Below are 26993 nucleotides of genomic sequence, written 5' to 3' on the forward strand. Positions count from 1 at the left end.
AAAGTGTTTCAGAAAGCATATTTCTCATCTCTTTCAGAAAAATTAATACCATGGTATGCTTCATGTATTGTTCTTTTAGTAGGTACAATATGTTAAAGACACTGTTTCTGATGAGCCATGTCTCTTTAGCCGCAAAGTCTCATCAAATGGTATAGTTAGAGTAGGTATGCGGTATAGGCCTGTAATATGATTTACTAAAATGCGATACATGAAGCAGTCCTTAAATTGCATAGGCTTCCTTTTATTGACAAAAACCATGATATAGTGATTTTAGTATTAAGCACCTAGTTTCTCAGCATTTCTGTTATAGAGTACTTGTTGATAATTTTGCCGCATTTAACTCTTACTGTTATCTTTTTATGACGATGAATGACAGCAGATGTGATTTTTGTAGGCTGCAATAACCTAGGTTCAGAGGACATAGGTTTTTAAAATATAGAAATCTCTTATGTTTATATCCTGTCCCAATTGAAATATTTATAATATAGAAAGTAATAACTGTATTAGGCTTCAGTCCAATAGTGTCCTTCTGCCAGTGAAATGGGAACCACTGGTGGAAGTGACATTGAATTTAAGCTTTTAGAGAGTTCTCAGTTTGTGCTGATTATCTAAGTGCTAAGAACAGTTTTTTTTTCTTATTCATATATTTTCTTGTAACTCTGATATCAGTAAGTGTATTGAGTATTATTTTATCTCTTTGTTTTTCAGAATGAGAGAGCATATTCCTTCTGTGGAACTATAGAATACATGGCTCCAGATATTGTCAAAGGAGGGGAGACAGGACATGATAAAGTATGCTTTGTCTTAACTTTTGTTTGTCACTAATAGATTTCTGAAAAATCTATGAAAATAAAACCTCTGGAGTATGTAACATGATTAGATATTTCTAAATATCTTGCAGATTTAAATTAAATGGATGACACTAAGTATTTGTCAGTAAAAAAACAGTAAATAAAATGAGCTTTTTACAACTTAAGAACTTTGTGTTTTCTTAAATGCACAGTCCTTGGATTAGCTTAGCCTGTTGTATCACAGTCAATGACTTCTTCTGTAACTGAAACATGATCCTATTCCAGGGCACCACCCTGTGACTTAACTGGAGCATGATGGTGCCAACCCTTATGACTCTTATGGATTATATTGTAGGGGTAAATAACCTCAGGTTGGGGTCAAATCCGGCCCTTTGGGTTTCCCAGTCCTGCCCTTCAGGGTTCACCAGATGGCCATGCCCACTCCCCTGCCCCCACCCCCTTTCCCCTGCCCACTGATAGTTTGGTGGTTTCTTGTCTTTTGTTCAGATTTTTTCACATTATAAAAGGTTGAAATGCCTTTCCTGAGGCTTAATTACTGGCAGTAATAACTTTAAGTTGAAATATGCTTATATATTTGGTTCCACCCCTCTTGTTTTTGGCTTTGCTCACCACTCGAATGCAGCCCCTAAGAGCTTCTCAGAAATGGAATTCAGCTCTCAGGCTGAAATAGGTTCAACACCATAGTTACTATAGGATCAAATAATGTAATGGAAAGGGTCGTTTGGGAACAGCCCATATATGTCAGTTTATACAATGTTTCTCATTTAGCATGGCGATGCTGTGCAGGGGTAGAGGTTATTGCTGATGTGTTGGGATAAATTGCTGCTTGTGCCAATGTTATGATCTTGCCAGGATATGGGCTCATAGGACTAATCTGAATAAAATAGTAAAATAAAAATAAATAGTAAAATAAAAATAATTTTATTCTATCTTATTTCAAAATAGTTTCCTGCTTTTTTATAAAAACAAAAAAATCTATAGTAGACTTTTGCCTTATACCAAGTCAGACCATTGGCAGCTCAACATTGTCTACACCACGGGGCACATCCTTCTGTCTGGGGGCCAGATGTGCCTTCCAAGGCCTTAACCGCAGCCCTCTATGTATGGTCTGTGTAATCCTCCCCTGGATTTCTCCATCCCACAGAGATTTACGCTAGCGAAACAGAGGGCAGGTGGCTGTTCTGGAAAGCTCCATTGGCCCCTCCTGTGCTGCAGCAAATAACACAGCAGGAGAATGGCTTGCTGGGTTCCCCAGAGCAGCCACTGGAGGCTGTGGTGGTCAGCCCTCTTGGTGGGGGCAGGGGAAGCGGTGCAGTTTGCTGTTCCACCACCTGATGGGGGCTTCACCTCACCTCATGGGAAGGCCACTCCTGAGTCCTGAACTGTAATTAATTTTACTTCTGGTTAGGTGAAACAAGCCAATTTCAAACCATGGGTTATGAAGCTGGCTTGTTTCAACTAACCATAGGTAAAAGTAATCATAATTTATGGTTCAGACATAACACTAACCTGTGGTTAATTGAAATAGAAATTGAAAGCTTCTGATCTCCTTATGGCTGTTCTGGAGGAGCAGAGTGGAGCATGTGAATCTAAGGTTTGCCTAGGCTCATTCTCCTAACAATAAACCATTGCTTATCATTATGTGCAGCCAATGAAACCCAATCTCTTAACCATGTTTATAGGAGCATTAAATGTATACTGCTCCACAATCGAAGGTGAATAATTTTACTTTGTTTTATAGCTTACATCCATTTGTAAATTATGTCTGTTTTATAAATTCATCTATTGCTATTTACCTCCAAGATGTTAAAATAGCGGCCTAACTGATTATTTGCTAAATAACTTACTGGCTTAATGTGTTTTCTAGTCTCATTAACATATAGTGATTATTTTATAGGCTGTTGATTGGTGGAGTCTAGGTGTTCTTATGTATGAATTATTAACTGGAGCATCACCTTTTACAGTTGATGGGGAGAGAAATTCACAAACTGAGATATCTAGGTAAGTAACTGGCTGCACTACATACAGATTGTTTGATAGTTTTTAATCCTATCTTTCAAGAAATTATTATTTGGTTAATCCACGTGGATTAACAATCTGTTGAAAGTAGAGTACAGCAAAAGATGTAGTACAGAATACTACAGAGTTTATCAGGATATGGGGATGTTTGTTTAGTTCCATTGCCATGGACAGACCACCTTATGTTGAAGTATAAGCTTTCAGTGGCTCTTCCCCTTCACAGGTGTAGTGAACACATTAAAATGGTCTACCCTCAAATACTTATTCAATCTGATGAATTCCTCAATGCCCTATGGGAGATTCTGTCTGGTGTCATGGGTGATCCTGTTGATGCCCAAGTTAAATATCCCCGTCATGTTTATGGGATATAAATGTAATCCATTATACAAGCAGTGGGTAGATGTATCCTTGCTGGTTATCCAGAAATCTTACCAAAAAAAGTCAAGCTTAGAATATATCTAATCAGTATTTGGGTTGTACTATAAAAATTAGGAATACATTCATAAGAGATGCATAGGCTAATAGTGTTTGGAGTTCACTGATACATTTGCAGAAGGAGATACTACTTAGTAATTGGATAAGCAGTAAGAATGAGGCAGGTGGCTACCAGGAAGAGGGCCTTTTCTGCTATGGCACCCTGGCTGTGGAATGAGCTCCCTAGACAGGCGCCCCTGGCACCTACATTGTACTCCTTCTGGCGCCAGGTGGACCTTTTTATTCTCCTAGTATTTTAGCATTTTAGCTTCCTAGTCTTTTAGCTTTGGTGTTTTAAACCTGTATTTTAAATCTCTGCATTGCTGCTAGGTTTTATTCTGGTTGTAGCGTTATATTGTGGTTTTAAGCTTTCATATTTTATATTGTTTTATGCTGCGCTTTGTGGTTTTAATTTTTGTGAACCACCCAGAGAGCTTCGGCTATTGTGTAGTATAGAAATGAAATAAATAAAATATAAATAAATATACTCAGAAGAAGAGAAACTGCATAGAGAAGAAAGAAAAGAGAAACAGCCATCCCAAAACATGCCAGCCCAGAAAGACAATAGATGCAATGCAAACCTGAGTTCAGTTGGTTCCAGAATAGGAATATTCCCATCCATCTGGGCAACTGAATTAAGCATCACCATCATGCTTTTTCCCTGCCCCCTCTCAATCCCTGTTCTTGTGTCTCATGTCCTTTAAGACTGTAAGCCTGACAGCAGACTGTCTAATTATTGGTCCTTGTAAGCTGTTCTGGGAGCCTTTTGACTGAAGAGCAGGATAAAAATGCTTTGAATAGATAAATACATTTTGTGCTTTGAGTTTTAATTTTACTTGAAGCAAGTTATGTGATAGGATTATCCAGACAATGCATCTTGTGTTACCTTTTACTCTTTATCTTGTTGAGCGTGGTAATTTTATTTCAAAGGTCTATTTTCCAAGTAAGATAGTAATTGGGCTTCAGTGTAGTACCAGTTAGATGTAATGCATTGTTATCACATTTCACCACTTTATTTCAGGACGCTTAGATGGATTAAATGGTAGAGTGCATGCTTTGCTTGTGGAAATACTAAGTTTAGTCTCTGACATCACCAATTCCAAGGATCTTGGTTAGTAGGACGGGTAGCAAAACCTTTGCCTGAGCCTTTACTCTGGCTCTCCAGAAAGATTTGGTCTAGATCATGGGTTCAGAACCTCAGGCCCAGGGCCCAAATCCAGTCATCCTGGGGCTCCATTCATCCTGGGGTTCCAGTCTGAGCCTCTAGGTTTCCCTTGACAGCCACGCTCCTTTCCCCTGACCACTGATCATTTGGTGGCTTCGCACCTTTTGTGCAGTTTTTTTTCCCATTCTAAAAGATTAAAATGCTTCTCCTAAGGGTTAGTTATTGGCAGTCAGACCTTTAAGTTAAAATACACTGGTATTTGTGGCTGTTCTTGCCATTTTATGGCCACGTTTCTGTGTACACTACTACCATTTGCTGAGCATTTAACTAGCTTGCTTTGATTTCCGAAAGTAATTAGCTATTGTCCCTTCTCAGGAGAATATTAAAAAGTGAACCTCCTTATCCCCAAGAAATGACTGCTTTAGCTAAAGATATAATTCAGCGTCTTCTGATGAAAGATCCAAAGAAAAGGCTGGGCTGTGGTTCAAGTGGTGCTGATGAGATCAAACAACATCCTTTCTTTCAGGTGAAACAAAATTAGATCTTTGTCCATTTTTCATTTGGAAACATATGACCTTTTGTCTTGAAATAAGTCTGGTGGGCATTAGAAAGAGGGCCTTTTCTGTGGTGGTACCAAAATGGTGGAATGCCATCCCTGGGGAGATGCCAAACTCCTTCTCTTCCTATGTTTATGCAGGCTCTAAAGATGTACCGGCATCACCAGACCGTTGACTGTTAGACAGTGCTTTGCCCTGAATTTAGTTAACTGGTGTATTACGATGATGCTTAGAGCTTTTACTTTGTATATTTCATGGGTGATTTAATTGTGATTTATTTATTTTGATAAGCATTTTAATTTTTTTCTTAATACATTATTAATTGCTTTGAATATTTTATAGGAATCCAGGATAGGAATTTTTTACTACATTTAAATTTCAGGTACATGTCTTGATTCCTACTTCAGGATAATTGACTGATCATTTACACTGATGTAAACATCTATATATTGTGTATGGTCAGTAAACTATCTTGATGTAAGCATTTATATATGAGGTATGGTCAGTAAACTACCTTGAAGTGAGTTGCCCATATCTTCAACTTCTGTAAGAATCTCTTTGAATTGTGGTTATGATCAACTTTAAAATATCTTACAGTTTAAAAATGAAAACTATATATAAATCACATATAGTTAAGAAGGCAAAGTTCAATGGGCAAAAAATTATGAGCATGTTAATTATAACATTTGAACAATAAATAAGAGTACTTCCTTCAACATGGAGACCAAAATTGGTTGCTTCTTCTGCATTTTATATTTTACAGCATTTGCTTAATGAATATACTTTAATGAAGCCTTAGGCTGCAATTCTATACATGCTTACCCAGGAGCAAGTCCCATTAATCTGAGTGGGTTTTATTCCTGAATGGACATGAGTGGGATTGCACTGTGTCATTATCAAGCTTTCCTGAACAATTTCCATTGGCAGTTGAAACAAATATCTTGTATTCGTCTTTCACTCTCTTCTAAACTTAATTTAATGTTTCGATTTAGAAAATAAATTGGAATGACTTGGCAGCCAAAAAAGTGTCAGCTCCATTTAAACCAGTAATTCGTGATGAATTGGATGTTAGTAACTTTGCAGAGGAGTTTACGGAAATGGATCCAACGTATTCTCCAGCAACCACTCCACAAGCTGCAGACAGGCTTTTCCAGGTACTTTGCTGTATAATACTATTATTAGTAACATATGGAGAGATCATTTAAAAATTAAATAAATGTAGTGATATTTCAGAAGGTGATTAAAGTCACTGAAGACTGCTAGTATAAGAAGAGACAACATTTGATACAAATGGACTGAATAAGCTTATGCCCAACACTATGTGCCCAACACTGAAAGTTATGGTGTAGAATTGTTTGGGAGCATATTGGGCAGTATCTAATACTGCCTGCATACTAGCGGGACTCATTGCTATCACAACACGCAGTTAGTGGATTCTGCAGCAATCGGAAACGAGCAAAATGCTTATTTCTGGAACAGGGCAGGTCAATGGAGCTTGTAAAAGGGAGCTACGCTGACCTGTCCTGTTCCAGAAATGAGTATTTCCATTCATTTACTGTTGGAATTGATAGTTCCTGTTGTGCAAGCAGTGGGTTGTGCAAGTGAAACAGAACCAGCTGGAGCGCAGCAGCCGTACTGGATACCACCCATTGAGTTTAGTTGATGGCTGATAATCTGCAAAGAAATGTCAAAAAGGCAAGCAGTGAGTTCAGGTTGGCCAAAAGATAACACAAGCATGATTATAAATCTGTGAGCTATCAGTTCAAAAAGGTCATTGACATGAAAGTGTTTAAAGGCAAAGGGAAAAGAATGCATGGAATCTAGGTTAGGTGTTTGAGGATGATGAAGACCAAGTTTTGATTCCACACACACACCCCTCTCCAGTGAGACATATTATTTTAGAGTTGTAGTGTCACTCCAATAGTGATTAAAAGGACTAAAATTTGTGGTGTCATTAGCTTCAAAGGAAATGAGCAAAAAAATTATTCCATCACTATACATTGAAAATAATAGGAGAGAGCAGGAAACATGTTTGTGGATTATGTCATGCACTGTAGAGTTTCCATGCCCTTTGCAGAATCAGGGCATCTGAGGGCAGAGAAGTTTATCTTGGTTTCTGCAGCACTGGCCCTTTTTGAGTGCAGGGTGGACTGAGACATCTATACAAGGACATAATAAAGCCAGGCAGGATGAACTCAGTTTCAAGATAATCTAGAGCGATAAGGCAGGTGTGGATAGAAGAGCAGGTAGCAGACTGGTAGGGCCTGGGAACCACAGAAAGGCATTCAGGATAAGGAAATGAAGTGGGAATAGTTTGGGACAGTGTAAATAACAGTCTATGAACTGCATATGAGAAGGGCTCTGTTATACAGACAAAATCTGGGGAAGACAACAGACGTTTGATAGGGATAAGAGGGGTAGTAGCCAATGACAATGGAGAGACAAAGGGAACAGCTGATAAAAGCTAGTTAAACCCGAGACACCTAAAGTGATATGCCATCTCAAGAACCTTGACTCAAGCCCAGCTGTCATAAAGTTCTGTGGTTCAAGTCCATCTATGGTCGATGACCCTAAGAAACTTTGCCATGGTTCATGTGTATAGAAATCCACTATGCAAAATGGCCCTGTCATCACATCTATATGGGGGAAATTACAAATTAGCCATGGCAATGTGTGATTCAAAGGAGGCCTCTCTTACTCATGCAATTTCCTCCCATTTTTGAGGAATAGTAACAGCTTGAGTAAGTCTTCTGGGAGTATTTGATGTCATTGCAGGTACTCTGGCTCATATGTTATTTCCCTTGCATAGTTGTGGCAAAGGGACTGCTCATGTAAGCTATTGAAAATATATGAAATGGGCTTAAATCTAAATGTGGTGGAAAAGAAGTTATATACTTCAGTGATGTAGTTGAAGGACTGTAAGAAAAGAAACAGGTGAAATATAGAATAAGCAAGAAGGTAATGCTATTACCTTATCAACATCTTTAAACATCTTAAAAATATTTTAAAGCCTGTTGCCACTGGAAATCTTCCAGGATATAATTATCTGTACTCATGCAGAGCAATCCTAAGCATGTTTACTCAGAATTAAGTTGCAATGGTTTTAGTGGGATTTACTCTCCAGTCAGTGTATTTAGGACTGCAGTCTTAGGAAGCAATCCCAACACTGGCTCAGGAATAGGCCTCACTCAATACAGTGGGGTTTATGCTGAGTAAAATTGCATAGGATTGTGCAGGTAATATTTTAGAACATTGTTTTGGAGCAAATGGCAATTTAATGACTGTGGTCAGGCATCATAATAAACTGTGGCTTATCATGATGGGAACAAGCCTAGTCTCCCCTCATCCCCGCTCATGACCTCCACTCTCCTCCCCCATTGCAGTTTTGCTTCCATGTTTTATTAACTGCACCATGTCATGTTGTCTAAACCTGGCAAACTGATTTATCTTCACTGTCGTTTGTTTGAAACATGCCAACTTTAAACCATGAGTAAGGAAACTGGCTTGTTTCAACAAACTGCAGTTAAGCTTAATCACACTTTAGAATTTGGACTGCTTGCTAATCTGCAGTTCCATGCCTCTGCTCTCCTCCTTGCAGCCACACTGGAGGAGGATAGGGGAGGGTGGAGTGCATAAGCCGAGGGGGTGGGCTAAGTTTGTTCCTGTCATGATAAACCATAAGAACATAATAAGAGTCATCCTGGATCAGACCATCTAGTCCAGCATTCTGTTCACATAGTGGTCAACCAACTGCTTGTGCGAACCCAAGCAGGACACGAGTGCATCAGCACCCTCCTGCCCATGTTCCCCAGCAACTGGTGCACATAGGCATAATGCCTCTGATACTGGGAGCAGCGTATAGCCATCAGGACTAATAGCCATTGATAGCGTTCATCATGATGTCTGAACACAGCCATTTTTTAAAAGTTACGGACATTACAAAAGATAAAACATATTTACTGGTTTACTGCATAAATAAGACTTATTTATTTTATTATGTAATGTAAACATAACTAGTTCATTTAAATTTTGTATAAGGTTGACTCAAATATGCTAAATAAAATTCCTAAAGTTAAAATGCAGTTCTCTTAATACCTTTCAAAGCACGTTTATTTGGGCAACTTAAGCTTTAAAACATACGCAAATATTAATTTTTGGTTGCAGGTTTTTAAAGGGGGGAATACTTTTATGTCATTCATGAAGTGTGTTCGTACTCTTCTGCTTTAATCCTTTCCTGGCTTTTTGAGAGTTGTGTTCTGTCTTGCAGTGATGTTCAGGATCTATGGACATTAACCAGAGTAATATGCACTTGATCCAAAGGGGCACTGTGTGAGTGGAAAGGCACTTCTGCTCATGAAAGGTGCCCTCTCCCAGTTTCTACCAAGTCCTCTTCCTGCTGCAGCCCTCGTGCTGCAGCCCAACTACTGTTATGGAGGGTCTCCTGACCCTCAGGCAGGGATGCTTGAGAAATTTCTGAATTCTGATAAAAACTGACTTGATGACCCACAACTCCCAGCCTAATGTGCAGAATGGAGTGTAGGTAGAAACCTTCAGATTTAACACTTCTCCAAAATTTGCAATATACTTTACTGCTCACAAAACATACCAAATGTGTAAAAATGTGTATTTTAGGATAAAATATATTTAGAAATACATACTTTGGGAGAAACTATATTTAGAAATGTGTATTTTATAAGAAAATATGCTCAAAAATGAATTTTTGTGAAGATAAAAATAAACAGTTTGCAGACTAATGTGGAGATGGGACAAGACAGTTTTATGAATGAACACATGCAGAACTTTCACAGATTGGAAATACTTCTGTCCATTCCTACCCTCAGGGGCATAAGTTGCTACAGTGAAGGGTGGGTGTGAAAAACTGTTGTGCAAGCATGTTGTGCAAGATCCAGTTCTTTGGATCCAAGCCATTATATTCAATTATACTTCATGGCTTTCATCCACTTTTGCAGTAGTGGGACTTTTTGTCCACTGCTATGCAAGAGGATCTCTCCCCTCCCCCAAATCCTGCTGTTGCAGAGGAGATTGAAGCTGACGGTATTCATCACCTGAATCAATTGTCTGAGTCCAATCTACAACCTAAAAAAAAAGAAAAAGGAAAAAGTCAGTGACATCTAACATGCTTTTTCAGATCTTAACTCACACCATCTGTACATTGGAAGTGTTTCTGAGCACAGATCAGCCTTGTTGGATTGGAGTGTATGTATTTTCATATCCAAGATAAATATTTATATAAATATTTCCTTGTAAATAGGAAAATTATGGAATACTTCAAGGTAATTCCACTGACATTTTAGACTATCAAACTTGTTTTTACTAGGTAAAAATACTTTGACATTTGTCCAGTCATAATATAAACTTGTTTGATACCTTAACTATAGGTGTCTTGAGAAGCTAGCCAGTTTGAAGTATGAACCTTTGTCACCAGTGAAAAAGCTGTGAGTCAGTTTTTTAGCATTTTTTACAATCTAATTTTTATTGATTAAAAAAAAAATAGACCAGAAGATGGTATAATTTCTTTCAGGCAGTTTCCTCTATTGTGATAATATGGAGTTGCATCATTTATAATGATTCTTGCCGATTTTTTTGCTGATTATACTTTTTTCCTTTCTGAGTTATGATTATGTAGTCATTGAAATTATGGCTAAAATATGATAACTGTAAACTCTAAACATGACAGATATCTTCTCTTCTTGTTCTTTAGGGATATTCCTTTGTTGCTCCTTCTATCTTATTTAAACGGAATGCAGCCACTATGGATCCTGTCCACTTTCTGACAGAAATTGACCGACCTGGAGTTACAAGTATTGCCAGAAGTGCTATGATGAAGGTAATATTAAGACCTTAACTAGCTACTGAACATCCGAATGAACAGAGTGATTCCTTGTTTTATAATATATTTTGAGATCAAAGGCTTAGAGGAACTTAAAATAATTATTGCTATGCATACACAGATTTCATTTTGGCTACTAAGGCATATTTTGGAACTCCATGGTGCATGTGGAGGCTGGTGTGTCTCTCATTCACACACGAATGTGCACATACACACCCACCCACCATGTCTCCCATTAACTCTACTGTTTGTGCACACATTCACGCATATTGAAGCACAGACATGTTACAAAAGTAATCCATGTGCACAAACAGAATTCTTTGTGCACATTAGCACTTTGGGTGAGTTTTCAGATGTACTAAAGGGTACAGCGCAAGGAAAACAGACTTGCATTTGGCACTTAGGAATGCACAGAATACTCTGGCCACGCATGCACACAATCATATAAGTGGCTTTCACGGTTAGTAGTACTTGCAATGCTAACATCAGGGGGTTGATTCTTAGGTACTCCTTTCTCCCTCTTACCCACAACAAGTGATTAGGGTGGTCAAAACTGATTGTGTCAACCTTCTATTTGGTAGTGGAGTTCCTTGTGCACAGGGCATTGCTGTGCATAATGCTCTTCAGAGAGGAACCCCAAAGTTATGGATCTGAGCCAGAAAAAATATTCCAAATTCTTAAATTACAGAAACTTTTTGCACTGTAATTTTAAGGAACCAGTGACATAACTCTTGAATTTTTATACCATGTTTAGGAATAAACTGTATTTGTGAAGATGTTAATTTCTCTTATGACTTTTGAACGTTCACATATACTAGCCTGATACTGTTTGCCTGATATTTTCAGTTTAAAATATTCTAAGAGAAATTATTTAAATGGCAGAATGCTTATGCTCTAATCCTATACACATTTACCTGGAAGTATTTAGAGTAGGCATACATAGGACTGTGCTGTTTGTGTATCATATTTATGTTTTTTCTTTTCTCAGGCAGAAAAATATGGCATAACAGGAAGCCTTTATGGGCCAATGCATAACTCTCAAGCAACGTTGTCCCTTAGCTTTTGATTCTGTTCAGTAAATGTTATTAAATACGGTCAATTTTCCCCCCTCCCCCCAGGACTCTCCATTTTATCTTCACTATGAGCTCGACCTGAAAGAAAAACCACTGGGAGAAGGAAGTTTTTCTATCTGTCGAAAATGCTTACACAAGAAAACTAGCCAAGAATATGCAGTAAAAATAATTAGTAAAAGGTATAAAGACATTATTTTTATTATTTCTAATAAATTTGAGCAATCAAAATGTAGTTCTGTTTTTTCTTTAAATAATCCTCTGCTCCCCTTCAATATGAATATTCTCAGGATAGTTTACACAATAAAAAACAACAAATATGACAGGGCAATAATAAAAACTTGGTAAAAGCTGGCAGCAATAAAATAATCACAGTTTAACAATTAAAAGCTTGGGAAAATTAAAAGTGGCTTGCCTGGCACTAAAGACATAGCAAAATTGCAGCCAGATGAGCCTCTCTGGGGAGAATTCCATAAGTGCATGCCACCATTGAGAAGGCCCTCTCTCCAGTCTCCAGGCACCAGCCGCCTCACTTATTAAGGGCGGGGGCACCACCAGGAGTAGCTCAGATGATGATCTCAGCTAGTTAAAATATTAAACATTTGGGGTTTTTTTTAAATACAACAGGTAATACACTTGAGCCTTTAACCTGAACATTTAAAGGGTCTTTTTTTCCCCTAAGATGATGCTTCATTGAACCTAATTGCTGCCTTGTTTGGAATACAGCCAAGTGAAGTAATGCTCATAAATTTGTTCCAAGTTGATCATATTAGTGAGTGGATGGTACAGACTCATAATTGTTTATATTGGAGGAAACCCATTAGTGATACTTCAAAACCTAAATTAAGAGGATAGAAGTAGATTATAACACTTGTAGTTCAGCAGTTTACTCTGTTAAATTGTTATAGGGTGACTTTTTAATTTTCCAGGCTAGAAGCCAACACTCAGAGAGAAATAACAGCTTTAAAACTATGTGAAGGGCATCCCAATGTTGTGAAGCTGCATGAAGTTTATCATGATCAGGTATTTCAAGTAGTAAATACTGTAGAACAATTTGCTTGCACATTGACTAAACATAATTTACATATAAAGCTTATTTTAGATACGTTTGCCCTGAATAACTTTAGGGAGACAAATCAAGTAAGCTGGTACTTTCTTATTTGACCTGCTGTTAAGTATACAAAGTTTAAAGATGTAAAGAGCTTGAGCTAACAGGTCGCTGGTTTTAGCCTCCATTTGCCATTTTTATCTTCCGTTTGTCAACTACTAAAGGCATGCCAAATGAAAATAAAACAAAATTACAAACAAATACAACACAATGGGCAGTATCCAATACTACCATTGTGCTGCCGCTCATTCTGTTGTGCCAGTGGGACCTACTGTTAGCACTTCCTAAAGCAAACCTGAAAACTAGCTGAAAAGCTTGTTTCTGGGACAGTACAGGTCAGCAGAACTCCTTCCTGCAAGCTTTGCTGACCTGCCCCATTCTGGAAACAAGCGGATCAGCTCATTTCTGATTGTTCTAGGAACCGCTAGCTTCTCATTGCATTAGCTATGTCTCACTGGTGCACGGCCAGTGTTGGATACTGCCCCATATATTAAAGAATTTTAGTATATAGAACCTAGTATTGCTCATTTTTATTAAGTGCTATGTCAACATGTTGGATGAGTGAGGGCAAGAGATTGTAACTTCATTATCCTCTTTTTCCTCATCTGTTCAAATAAGCTAGTAATCCCCAAACTGTGTGTTGGGAAGCACTAAATGTGCTGTGAGAGAATAGTTAATGTACTGTCAAAAAGTAATCACTGCAATAAAATATAAAGCGCCTGTGAATCCACCACCTGCAGAAGAGGCTGCCATTGTGTGTCTTATTTAACTACTGTTCTGGCATTGCCTACTTCCAGTGAGCCTCTGCTTGGGATGGGTAGACATATCTACTTCAGGGGTGGTTGGATAATTCAATCACTTTCAATGCAGAGATGCAGCAGAACCTGCCCTCAGAGGATGCACACTCAGAACAGTGACTCATGCAGAAAAAACGTGGGGCCCTGAGGGCAAGTAATTCTTACACACTCCAAAGGTAAACCTCTCAAGGTGTATGAGTAAAGCATGCTTCCCATTTTAATTTGGACTTGAACGACTGGAAAATGGAGAAAATAATAAAATAATTGCAATAAGCCGATGTGATGATATACTAGGTACATTGCTTCTTGTTATTTGCTGTTTTGTCTAGTTCCCCCTTTAATCAGCTCTTCCGCCAAATCCTACATATATATTTTAATTGAATAGTAAATATGTATAGTTATTGGTTATTATTCCTCTGCATTTTGAAATACATTTTCTAAAAAACATTTACATGTAAATGTATTGTTTCTAGCTCCACACATTTCTAGTAATGGAACTGCTGAAAGGGGGAGAATTACTTGAACGCATCCAGAAAAAGAAACACTTCAGTGAAACTGAAGCTAGTTATATCATGCGCAGACTTGTTTCAGCCGTGAGCCATATGCATGATGTAGGAGTAGTCCACAGAGACTTAAAACCTGAGGTACGATCTCGGGGGAATGAGCAAAATGTATGAACACTCACTCATATCCCTCCCTCCTTTACTATCCCTTTTGTTCTGCTTTAGTTTGCCTTTTTGTTATGTCTGTGTGTCTAAGTTCAATAAAATATTAATTAAAATGGAGGTATTGATATGAACAGCTTGTAACAATATTAAAGTTTTCTAGTAAGTATTAAGGCAGTGCATTCTTCTCATTAGGTTGAGGTTCATAAGTCATTATTTGTTCATTGAGGATGAAATGTAACCTCTCCTTTTTTCCTTGCTAAAGTATGTTGGTAATAATTCTGCCCCTGGTTCTGCTTTGTGATCCCATTAAAATTAGGTTTGTCAGCCACTTGCTTTGTCACCCTGAGTTAAAAATGCCACCATGTGAATAGCCACTGCAAGAGAAGGCCCTCTCCATAATACTGGCCTGTGTGTATTTAGATCAGTCTATTATTTTTAATTTCTTATTCTAAATTGCCCATACACTTCTTGCCAGCAATCCAGGTGACTGCCCATCAAGCATATGCATCCATTACTATTTTCCAGCTTATTGCTGGCACTGCTCCAACTTAATGTTCCAACTTACAATTTTCCATCTTACTGGAATTAGGGGGGGCATCGGGGGCTGCAGGGAAGAAGGGGAATCACTGAAAATCACACCCTCTCCATTCTGCTGATCTAAGCCTTCCACTTGTAGAGGAAAACTAGTTGGATTCTGCCAATAATGAAGACGTAATCATAGACAGGACTTGTGAAGAGGTGATCAGTGTTACACTGGAAACAGAAAAAGGACAATTAAGCCTCCTGATCTTTTTCTGTTTCTTCTTTTAATTATTGATTCAGCTTTGATTAGTTAGGCTGTTAAGTACTTTCTACAGTATCTAGGTATGGCCTTTTCTAGAGAATGAGCACTTGGCTTTATAGTTCTTGGATCAAAGTCAGTTGAGCAATTCCTACGATGCTCTTCACAGGTCTAATAATGTTGACGTTTTGTTTTTATGCTTACTTGCGTCTTTCCACCAAATTGTGTTTTGTGGGTGGGGTTCCATGGTGATTAGACTTTCAGTCTGATCATCAGACATATATGTATTTTAGAAAATTGTCTCCTGTGCACATAAAGTATCATTTGTCATTAATTCAGGAATAAGAAAAATATAATGCCAACAATGTGATGTGGCTGCAAAAAAGGCAAATGCTATTTTGGGCTGCATTCATAGAAGCATCGCTTCCAAATCCCGGGAAGTACTAGTTCCCCTCTACTCAGCACTGGTTAGGCCTCATCTGGAGTACTGTGTCCAGTTCTGGGCACCACACTTTAAGAAGGATGCAGACAAGCTGGAGAGGGTTCAAAGGAGGGCAACAAAGATGATCAGGGGACTGGAAACAAAGCCCTATGAAGAGAGACTGAAAGAACTGGGCATGTTTAGCCTTGAGAAGAGAAGACTGAGGGGAGATATGATAGCGCTCTTCAAGTACTTGAAAGGTTGTCACAGAGAAGAAGGCCAGGATCTCTTCTTGATCATCCCAGAGTGCAGGACACGGAATAATGGGCTCAAGTTACAGGAAGCCAGATTCCGAATGAACATCAGGAAAAACTTCCTGAGTGTCAGAGCAATACGGCAATGGAACCAATTACCTGGGGAGGTGGTGGGCTCTCCCACACTGGAGGCCTTCAAGACGAGGCTGGACAGCCATTTGTCAGGGATGCTCTGACTTGGATTCCTGCATTGAGCAGGGGGTTGGACTCGATGGCCTTGTAGGCCCCTTCCAACCCTACTATTCTATGATTCTATGATTCTATGATCTATATTCCTATAAATGATCAATTACGCCTATTGTAATTGGACTTTTATATTGATAGTACAGCTTGTAAATCTCTAATTTTAAGTGTTTTGCTTTTCAGAACTTACTATTCACAGATGAAAGTGATAATTCAGAAATAAAAATAATTGATTTCGGATTTGCCCGGTTAAAACCACCTGACAATCAGCCTCTTAAGACGCCATGTTTTACCCTTCATTATGCTGCTCCAGAACTCTTAAATCATAATGGTTATGATGAATCATGTGATCTCTGGAGTTTGGGAGTCATTTTGGTAAGCTAAGAGCTTATTTTAGTCTGCCTTTTAAAATAACAAGGGATTTTGTCTAACTACTAGAGGAAAAAGTTAACTGTACAGATTAATGCTTAGACTCGCGTTTGAGTAGAATAGGATTTCTTACTTGGTCTATGCAGTTATAATACTAGCTTTGTCTTAACCACTGTTAGGAGATCATGAGTGGGCCATGGGATCACATGCTTCTTCATCACTTAACTAGAGTTTGTTAATCAACTTCAAATCATGGGTAATCAGAGAACCTGATTAGTCTAATCAGAATTAGCATCTGTTCTGACATATCCTTTAAATTGTGGTTAATGTAGGAGGGGAACATACAATCCTTTGTCTGGCTACTGCTCTCTTAACCATGGTTGAGAGAGACAGCATTATCTCTGCATATTGCATTGTTAAAAACCGAAAAGGTATTCCATTTGACGACAGCGATTTTATCACTTGGTTCCAAGCAAGTGGACTGAAATGTAACCATTCCGTAACTTGTGAAAATACTACTTTGTTTAAATTGTGTGGATGTGTACAAATTCCCCTGCTACTCCCCACCCCCACATGTTTCTAAGCTAAGGGCGCAATCCTATGCATGGTTAGACAGAAGAAAGCAATATAACTCGCAGTAATATAACTCTCAGCAATATAACTCTCAGTTGGGAGTTGCTGGACTTTTTTCTGTCTAAACATGCATAGGATTGCACCCTAAGTGTAGGGGGAAACCCCCCACACTTGGGTAATACTTTTACTAAGACCAGCCAAAGTGCCGCAAAAGATTGCGCAAGCATTCAGGTTCTTTTGTTTGCACAATCTTTTGTGGCTTTTTGGTTGGTCCTAATAAAGATTTGCCAAACTGTGGACTTTGGATTTTATTTCCTCATGGACCAGCATGGCTAAGTCGGTAAATTGTTGGCAGTATTTTTAATGTAAGTGCATATTTCTCTCTCTCTCTCTGTGTATCTCACTCACACACACACACACACACACACACACGTATGAATGAATGTATGTAGTACTGATTTAGTATTTTTCTTTTCTGAAAAGTATACAATGCTCTCAGGACAAGTACCCTTCCAGTCTCAAAATAAAAATATAACATGTACAAATGCACTGGAGATTATGAAGAAAATTAAAAGAGGGGAGTTTTCTTTTGAAGGAGATGCTTGGAAGAATGTTTCTCAGGAAGCCAAAGATTTGATTCAAGGTATATATTGACTAATAACTTCCTTAGTGAGTTCTAAGTAATTCCAGTAGCTGTTAGTAATTTGATTTTTTTAATTTATTAAAATAAAATTTTCTAAGGAAGCTTATACAAGTCCAAGATCACTAGCACATAAACTCCATAATAAGACTGGTTCATTTAACCTTAATCTAGTGTGTTCACAACAATCTTATTCTGACAGGGTCTAAAATTCAGCACTTCCACACCAAACTTCCAATTTGAATTTTAAGTGTTAAATTAAGAATGTTTGGATGGTTTGGTGAGGCAAGCTTCTGAAGACAAAATAGTTAGAAAAAAGTTGGAGTACATACACTTCTGGATAACAGCCATTGTGATGATCTGATTTCCTAGACAGTATAAAATGATTTCATTCAATTTCTGAAAATACACAATATATGCTAATTATTGGGAATAATTTATTTTATATGGATTCTCTCTTACATGTCCATAATTAATGGGTTTTACAATCCTAAAATTGTCTAAATTTTGTCACTATATAGTCATAAATCAGATTATCAAAGCAGTTCATTTTTGTTTATAAATGAAACTTAAAGCCTGTTAAAAAGATAAATAATGGTTCATTGATTTAAGAATGTCTAATAAATTCTTATTAGGACTTCTTACAGTGGATCCAAATAAGAGAATTAAAATGACCAGTTTGAGATACAATGAATGGCTTCAAGATGGTAGCCAACTGTCATCCAACCCGTTAATGACTCCAGACAATTTAGGATCTTCAGGAGCTGCTGTACACACTTATGTCAAAGCAACCTTTAATGTAAGCTTGTATAGTTCTTTCTAAACATTAATCCATGTGTTTCTTATGTCAACTTATCATTTACTTTTAAAGTAAAATGCACCTTAGGTACATTTACATTCAAAACTGTTTAGTGCTTTACCTTACATCATTTTGGGCCCTTCTGAAAGGCAGTGCTGTTTCCTTTCTCAGTCCAGTGGGTTCCAGAACATGCCAACTCTTGAGACGCTGGGACCCTCATAGGGGTGTCTGAGAAATCTGCAATGAATTCAAATGAGTTCAGTTTCTGTGAATCCTCAGTGGACTGGCTTTTTCTGAATCATGTGGATTCTGCAGACTTGTGGACTGTTTTTTTCACTGGGGGATGGGGGATTTGTGCTAATTCGTACTAGCGTTAATTCTGATTTGCACACGTGCACATTTGTGCTAATGCAAATTAGCACAAGTAGAATGAAATTCTGGTTTAAAAAATCTGATTCTGTCAATGAGCGGATGACAGAACAAAAGGCAATCTGCGAAATACAGACAAAACGGATTTAACTCTAGTTTCTTGCCAATATTCAGATGTCCTTCCTCTTATAAAAAATCCTTCCTGTTCACTTGCTCTGTTGATTCAAGACAGAGCTGCCTTTGCATGTCAGTCCACCATGTGAGATGTTAGCAAGAAGATTTTTCTAATGTTATAATGAGTATACAAGAAATGGCATTGTTCTTTGTCTGACATTCAAAATCTACAGTTAGCAAAGGGCAAAAGTACACTAAAAGAGAACATAGAAAGAAAGAATCAGAAAAATATGGATTTAATCTTTCACCTTCTTTCTATTCTAAACTCTATTCCAGAATCTTCTTCCTTCACTTAAAATCCAATATTCCTTAGTCTCTTCCACTTCTCCTAACATGTTACTTAAAATGATTTTTAAAAATTAAACCAAATCCCTTTCCATGCTTAGCTGTCATCCCACACCTTTCTCAACTTAGCATCTCTCCAGGGCATTGTGGGAAATTTAAATGGCAGCTCCATTGGAGTGCTGCTGCCATCGCTACCACCAAATACACCTACCAGGGGGCCCACTGATGTGGGAGTAGGCCCAAGACAGTGAACTTTGCCAGGGGCCTCCTCACATCTGGAACAAGCCTGGACACTAATGCGACTTTCAGGAGGAGGAAGCAGAATGAGCTGGGCTTGATGTTTATTGTGTGGAGAGCCTGTTTCTCTTCCTGTTGTTAGGTTAGCTACCATTTGTGAAACCTCCAGTGTTCAATGCAAGCCCCACAACTTGTAAAAAAGTAAACATAGGTACATAAAAATCTATGTGATGTGAAAGTCTTTGGGACTCATACCCACTTATTCTAGTCACTTCCTTTATATAATAAATATATTCTCCAATTATCCAGTATAGTAGCCTGCAGCAATATTGAATGATATATTTGTGTTGGGAATTCAGTCGCATCTTGCTAAATAGTTTTAGTTGCTTGCAGTGTAATTGTTTAGGGAAAGTATTTTTTTTTTTATTTTAAATGGCTATAAGCACTGAATTTAGTTTGACTGCACAGTATTGTATTTGCCTTTTTAAATAGGCTTTTAACAAGTACAGAAGGGAAGGATTTTGCCTCCAGAACGTTGACAAGGCACCACTTGCGAAAAGAAGAAAGATGAAAAAGACAAGCACAAGTACAGAGACTCGCAGCAGTTCCAGTGAAAGTTCTCATTCTTCCTCCTCTCATTCTTATGGTAAAACTACCCCTACAAAGACACTTCAGCCAACAAACCCCACAGACAGCAATAATCCAGAGAGCATCTTCCAATTCTCTGACTGAAAAATTGGAGATATTTGCTCTGGAAAAGAAAAATTAAATTGTTATAAACTTGCTGACATGTGTGTTCCTTTGAACACAATAATGTTTATTGTTTTTAATAATTCCTGTATTGGACATACATTTTTACAAAATTCCCTTTCTAATTTTCTGTTTCAGTCGTAGTATACAATAGGACATTTGAAAATACCACTGATAGCCAGAATCAACATTCAAAAAAGTGTGTTAAAGCATTTTTGTTGAAAGGATTGTGGTAAATCATCCCTAAACACTTATTTTTAAGCTGTTAAGAAACAAAGGCTGTAGTCTAAGGAGGTAACGGTGCATATGCAAGCACAGCTTGCCCTTTGCCAACAAATGAGTCCTACAAGCCCTCAGAACTCCATTTACCAGCAGTGACAGCCCTGGGTGCATGCAAACTTCTTATTCATGGTTGCTTTTCTTTCGAAATGTCTAGATGTTAGAAAGATGAGAAAATGAGGTGGCCCATGTTAAAACATTGGGCAGGATCAGAAATATCTACAGCCATGTATGCAGAAGTGATTTTCATGTGCAAGAAGCCTTGCACAAGGAAAATTAAACCACATCCAAAGATCTTCAGCATGTGAAATGGATGCACAAGCCCTTGTTTATGACATATGCAACAATTTAGCTAGTGAAAGGGCTTGGTGACTGGTATGCAGAATTTTATGATTTTGTCTTATACTCTAGGCTTTGGCTATTTTCCTTTTTCTAGTTTGGGAGACTATTGGGGTTTTTTAATAGCTTCATAAAATTGATTTGCTTGCCATTTCGTAAGCATTCAATACTAAAAATATGTAAAGGTTTTCTGAAAAAATATTTATATTTATCTTAATACATTTATGCCTAGTTTTTAACTATAAAAAATAGTTTCTCTTAAGTGAGAATTCTATGTTCCTTTTACCATGTGGGTTCAAAAGCTAAGCATGCTGTGATATTTAATACATTTGACAGTTTGCTGTTGAGTTGTAGCGCAGAAGTATTTGCATGGTTTGGTACACTTATAATTGCATTTGATGAACAATGCAATGAGTGCTTCTCAGAGATGCTGTGTAACCTTCTGTAGTAACTTCAGTAAGAATTATGAGCTTATTGCACCATTCAGCTGTTCAGTATTAAACTTTTGTTTTCTTGCCGTTTTTTCCATACCTACATGCAATACTCTTCAGATTTTTCCCCCTTTCACATTGGGGTACATTTTAACTTTAAACCATTTATGCACTGAGAAAACAAAAGGGATATTTTATCAAACACTGTGCTTCACATCTATACACTGTGTTTTACTACAGTTAGATATTTCCTGCTGTAGTTGTATTATATATGGGATAATAAATGTGACTCTTACTGATGCAATTTAAATGGTAATATCTTAAATTGTGAAGCATAGTTTGTCAACATATGCAGATCACTTCTGCAGCTCATGTGCTCCAGTCTTGCAAAAAGCCATTGAGTAGTTCTGTTGTGAAATCAGTGAGGCAATTTGCATAAAGTCTAGCTCATACATAGAAGTTTGCATGATCAAGAGTCCAACTAGCAGATTTTTAAAATGCCTTGCTACATTGTAGAATAAACTAAATCGAAATCCTATGCAAAAAAGAAAATAGGAACTGTTTTCTATAAATGGCTTGTTTACATCATTGCATCTGTTATCAGCATTTTAGAAAACTAGTGCAGATTTGTCTATGGAAATAGAAGGAACGAAATCCTGGAAAGAGCATATTTTTTCTGTATTGACAACATTTTCAGCAGAGACAAGATAACAAGTGGTCTTACTAGTTCTTGCGTGTGACTTACTAGTTCTTGTTAGCATCCTTGTCATCTAGTTTTCATTTAGAGGGAAATTTTATGATTCCAGCCCTTGTTGTAAAAGTGATCTTGAAAATGTAGTGATTGAAACGAAAAGGCCTGCAATCAGACATCAGATGTGCAGTGTGATCTTATGCATGTTTACTCAGAAGTAGGACCCACTGAGTTCAATGAAGCTTACTATGTAGCAAAGGTGCATAGGATGTCAACCTTAACTGGTTTGATCCCTGAGGCTGCTAAAGTGACATAGGGCTCAATCCTATGCATGTTTAGACAGAAAAAGGTCCAACAATTCCCAGCATGCCCCCGGCCAGCCATGCTGGGATATGCTGGGAGTTGTAGGACTTCTTTTCTGTCTAAACGTGCATAGGATTGCACCCTTAATACTTTTAAATCCTAATTTGAGCTTCTTTTTTTACAATGAGGGTTTTTTTTTAATTCTAAGAGAGATACAGCACAGAATTAACACAGCTTCTCCACCAGATGTGCCTTGGCTTCCACACTGTGTTCAGGAACTTAAATTATGCCTGCAATCGAAGTGTGTAACTGTGGACAGGACAGAAGCTTGCGTTAATTACTTCTTTTAAAAAGGCAGAGTAGCTGAAAACATTTATGATGTGTTTCTGTTGTAGCCCTGGTGCTGAAGAGGTTGCACGTGTTTGAGTATGAGGGTTTCACAGTTTAGTAATGCAAATTACTTAGGCTGTTATCATGTGCACACTTACTTAGGAGTAAGCCCCACTGAACTCAATGGGATTTACTTCTGAGTAATTATACATAGAATTATGCAGTTAACTTAATACTTCGACATAAATTACAGCACAATTTCTAAGATGATGAAAAAATTGAAGATTGCACTGTTTACATTGTCTTGATCTTTATATTTTATAATTCTGTATGATGATAGCACAAACAACTTAGGGTTAGCCTAGTTCAGATATACAATACTATGCCAGAATTTAATTCAGTTTCACCTGCTGAATCTTTATTTGAAAATATGACCTATAAAATGAAATACTTTCCCCCCGATGAAAAGAATGAAATTTTCCCTCTAATAAATTGTTATGATTTTGCAGATAGCACTAATGAACAGATACAGGTTAGTGTTCAGCAAATTACACACAGAGATCATGCTGTACTTTTTCCATTTCACTATCAAGATTGAACTGAAGTATCTTCTTTTTAAATAAAAAAAACCAGTGGTTCAGCAGGTCTGAAATCAGCAGCAGGCTAACGAGGCCCGCCTCAAATTCATATGTAGTTTAAATGAACGCTTTTTAGAATCTAGTCCCTTTTGGCGAAATCCAAATAAATGGTGTTTTATATTAGAATAGTTTCAATAGTATTTGTTAGAACTTCATAAAATGCACAGAGTAAAGTAATGATTTAATATTTCTCAGGAAAAGGGAGAGTTTATATTTCCATAGTTCTCTTGCACAGGCAGCTGTTGTGAAAGCTCATGAGCTATTTTTTGTACTATTGGGGAGCAGATTTTCTTTGATGTAAGCATTAGTGAATACAGAGTAGAACTTACAGTATTAGTATGGTTTTATTAAAAAAAATACTTGTAATTTCAAAATATTGAATGTGCACAATATATAATTTTGTCTGTCACCTTTCATACAGCTATAACATGTTAGCTAAAGAAACTAGTACAGCGATAATGATTAGAAATTAACTGGAACAGATGCAGTTGTGTTGTCATATTGTTCTTACTCTGTTTCATTTATTAAAACAAATTATTTCTTGCTGTTGATAGAATGAATAGTATAAGAATGAGAGAGACTAGTTTATCACCAGAAGCTGTTGTTTAGTTCTCTGTCCTGCTTGGCATCTGGACAGGACAGCAGGAGATGTTAGATATAGCCTACATTCCCCAGTGCAGCACTATTGGGACAGGGCTGTTGTTAGCCCCCTTTGTATGGCATTGTAAGGGTTAATTGAATCATCTGGATACAAATATGTTAGGTGCAATGTTGTTCTGGTGATTTTTTCCCACAGAACAAGTTTTTGCCTGGTCAGTGGAATGAAGCTTGGATGCCTTTGCTAGGAATAGGATGCTGCTTCTGCTTCCACAGTGGTGTTTGAACTGCCATAAGCTAAGCATCTTTTAGGACTGAGATGCCAGTTGTCAATATGGATTTATTTCGTGAAATTATAGGGCCAGAAATAAATCCATTTTCTTAAATTTATTTATCTTATATAGCTACAAAGGTGCTAGTACTGTTGCATTGTGGTATGTAACAGCATCATTACAATAGTTAATTGAGTGCTGAACCTGTTTCTTTCAATTGGTTTTTCCCCTTCACCATTCAATAGTCTTACTTTTTATAAATGGATACCCCAATCCTATACAGTTGATTGAATGTTAAGTTCAATTTAACTGAAATCAGTGAGCTTTATTTACATATGAAGCTGCCTTATATTGAACTGGTCCATCTAACCCATTCCTGTCTACTGTACTCTGACTGGCAGCAGCTCTCAAAGTTCTGAAGCAGCCTTCCCCAACCAGGTACCCTCCAGATATTTCGGTCTTCAGCTCCCATCAGCCCCATACTGGGCCAATGGCCAATAGTGGGCCATTGGCATGGTCACTGGCCAGGAATGCTGGGAGTTGTAGTCCATAACATCTGGAGGGTACCAAGGTTTTATCCAGTGTTAGTCCTACTTAGAGCAGGCCCATTGAAATGAATGGGACTTAAGTTAATCGTGACAAACTTATGTCCCATTCATTTTAATGGGTCTGTTCTAAGTAGGGCTAACATTAGCTACAACCCCAGGTTAGAGAAGGCTGCTTTAAGGCAAGGGTCTTTCCCAGGCCTGCTAGGTGGCCACCTCCGAACTTGAAGGGAACCGCCTATCCAATGCAGGGCAGGAGAAGCATGGAGGGGATCATTCCCTCCGCACTTCTTCTGCCCTGCATTTTCGGCTAGACAGCTGATTGTGGCAATCTAGCTGCAGGACGGTTGAGTGGGGAAGAAGGCTGCTGTACGACACACTGGATGTGTCATACAGGCATTTCTGTCCTCCCTGCCCTGAAACGTCCCCAGACACACCCCTTTTCGGCCTCTCCGTGCTCCTCTTGCGAGCGTGGAGGACGGGGCTGTTTCATGCTGCCTCTGAGGCAGCAGAGAAGTGGGGGGAGGTTGGTTCTCTGGGAACTGACCTCAGTGTGTGGGATCCAAGGTCGGTTCTCGGAAAACAAGATATCCTATGGCCATCTAGCCACTGTCTAGTGGCCATAGGATTGCTCCCTAACATAGAAGATTTTACCACAGGGTGATAGGATTTAAGGTTCATGAGAATTTTTAAGGCTTGCTCTATTATCAAAATATAATTATAAAATTACTATCTTGTAGATGTTCAAAGTAGGCTTTGAAAGTTATATCATGCCATTTTAATAACAATAAATATTTTAAAAATTAAATGCACTAGAATTAAATGCTCATGAAGAACTTAAATATAACAAATATTTGTAAACATTTTATAAATAGTAAGGCATGATCTTATGTACTATTGTAGCCTTGCACAAAAGGTGAACTATGTATATAGGTATGAAATGAAAGGTAACATACACACAATGTATATTACATATTCATTGATATATTTTTAGAAGGTTATGAAATTGCATGTTTAAAAAATACTTAGGTTTGTTGTATTTTTAAATCCAAGAAATCTTGGTTATTGGTCTTGACTAAGTTCATTTATATAATTTTGTTATAATAGCCACTTATCTTTAGAGTGGCTCAGTAGCACCACCATTTCATATCCTCTGTGCTGCCTCTCTGTGTGAGTGGTTGTTCCATCCATATTAAGCAGGAGAAGCTTTGTGCCTGTCTAGCAAGTATCTACCCACCTATTCTCTTTGGTTTAAAATTTTATGAGATTATGGTTGTACAGTAGATGGATGGATATGAGGCAGCTGCTAATTAGTTAGCCAAAAAGGGATATTTAGGGGATCCCTGGTTGGCCTTGGGATCTTTTCCCTCTGCATAGTAAGTGCATTAATTTCATACAGTTCCTTTTTTGTATCTCATTATCACAACATGACATTTTGCAATAGGCAGGGAGGCATAGTTACAGTAAACAGGCTGGAACACCTGCAAAATGTCTTGGTTCTGGAAACCTCAAGTGTGTTAGGGTGCTAAAATGGATAGAAGGATTAAATAGCCATGCTTTTTACCAGTAGGCTGCCGTATGTTCTTGGATTACAGATCCCATCATCCCTGACCATTGGCCATGCTGACTAGGGTGATAGAAGTTTGTCCAATAGCATCTGGAGAGCCACAGGTTGCCCACCTCTGCAGTAGGGGTTGTCTAAAGGCTGCACTCATCCACTTAATCAGCCTTTGCCTTACACTATTCCTTTTCTAGTATACTGCGCAACAGCCATTACATTGAATCCCTGTAATCTGACTGCTTCATTTGTTAGGTAGTTCCTGTAATACATTATGGCATGTGTTCATCCTAGTTCACTTGCAGCCCCTCCCCAACCCCTACTGTACCAGTGAAGAATATTGACCAGTCTAAAGAAGTAACTAAGGATGTAGTCCTATGTAGGAGAAATAGTATTGCTGTAAGAGGAAAGATCTGCTGCTGCTGCATTATTATTTGTAAACGTAACTAGGTGGGGAAAGAAAACGTGGCAAATGAACAATGCTGTTTTTGTTTCTACACTGTGGAAGAGCATACATCCAACCCATTAAAAAATCTAATACAAGTCCCTGGAATAAAGTTCACAATAAAGGCAGGGTAATTGGTGATGGGGGTG

General features: G+C 38.0%; 1 protein-coding gene and 1 long non-coding RNA gene across 3 annotated transcripts in view; one reads left to right on the forward strand and one right to left on the reverse strand.

The window, feature by feature from the left end:
• Positions 1-22000, forward strand: part of RPS6KA5 (ribosomal protein S6 kinase A5) — a 58493-nt gene extending 36493 nt beyond the window's left edge. For both annotated transcript variants that reach the window (XM_084840785.1, XM_084840789.1), the window contains exons 6-17: positions 709-792; positions 2710-2813; positions 4846-4996; positions 6020-6181; positions 10750-10875; positions 11997-12130; positions 12878-12971; positions 14327-14497; positions 16404-16595; positions 17646-17805; positions 18438-18601; positions 20159-22000. In XM_084840785.1, the coding sequence (XP_084696911.1) occupies positions 709-792; positions 2710-2813; positions 4846-4996; positions 6020-6181; positions 10750-10875; positions 11997-12130; positions 12878-12971; positions 14327-14497; positions 16404-16595; positions 17646-17805; positions 18438-18601; positions 20159-20398 (1782 nt within the window). In that variant the 3' untranslated portion in view covers positions 20399-22000. The remainder of the gene's footprint in view (positions 1-708; positions 793-2709; positions 2814-4845; positions 4997-6019; positions 6182-10749; positions 10876-11996; positions 12131-12877; positions 12972-14326; positions 14498-16403; positions 16596-17645; positions 17806-18437; positions 18602-20158) is intronic.
• Positions 5656-22460, reverse strand: LOC146357116 (uncharacterized). The gene is made up of 4 exons (XR_014788607.1): positions 22211-22460; positions 18723-18838; positions 10094-10124; positions 5656-6701 (listed from the first exon to the last, which is right to left on the reverse strand). It is a non-coding gene; the product is annotated as an uncharacterized LOC146357116 (long non-coding RNA).
• Positions 22461-26993: the final 4533 nt, after the last annotated feature.

Source organism: Heloderma suspectum, chromosome 1, assembly GCF_057233095.1.
Source record: "Heloderma suspectum isolate Gila_16-S chromosome 1, 16-S_ref, whole genome shotgun sequence".
Lineage (NCBI taxonomy): Eukaryota > Metazoa > Chordata > Lepidosauria > Squamata > Helodermatidae > Heloderma > Heloderma suspectum.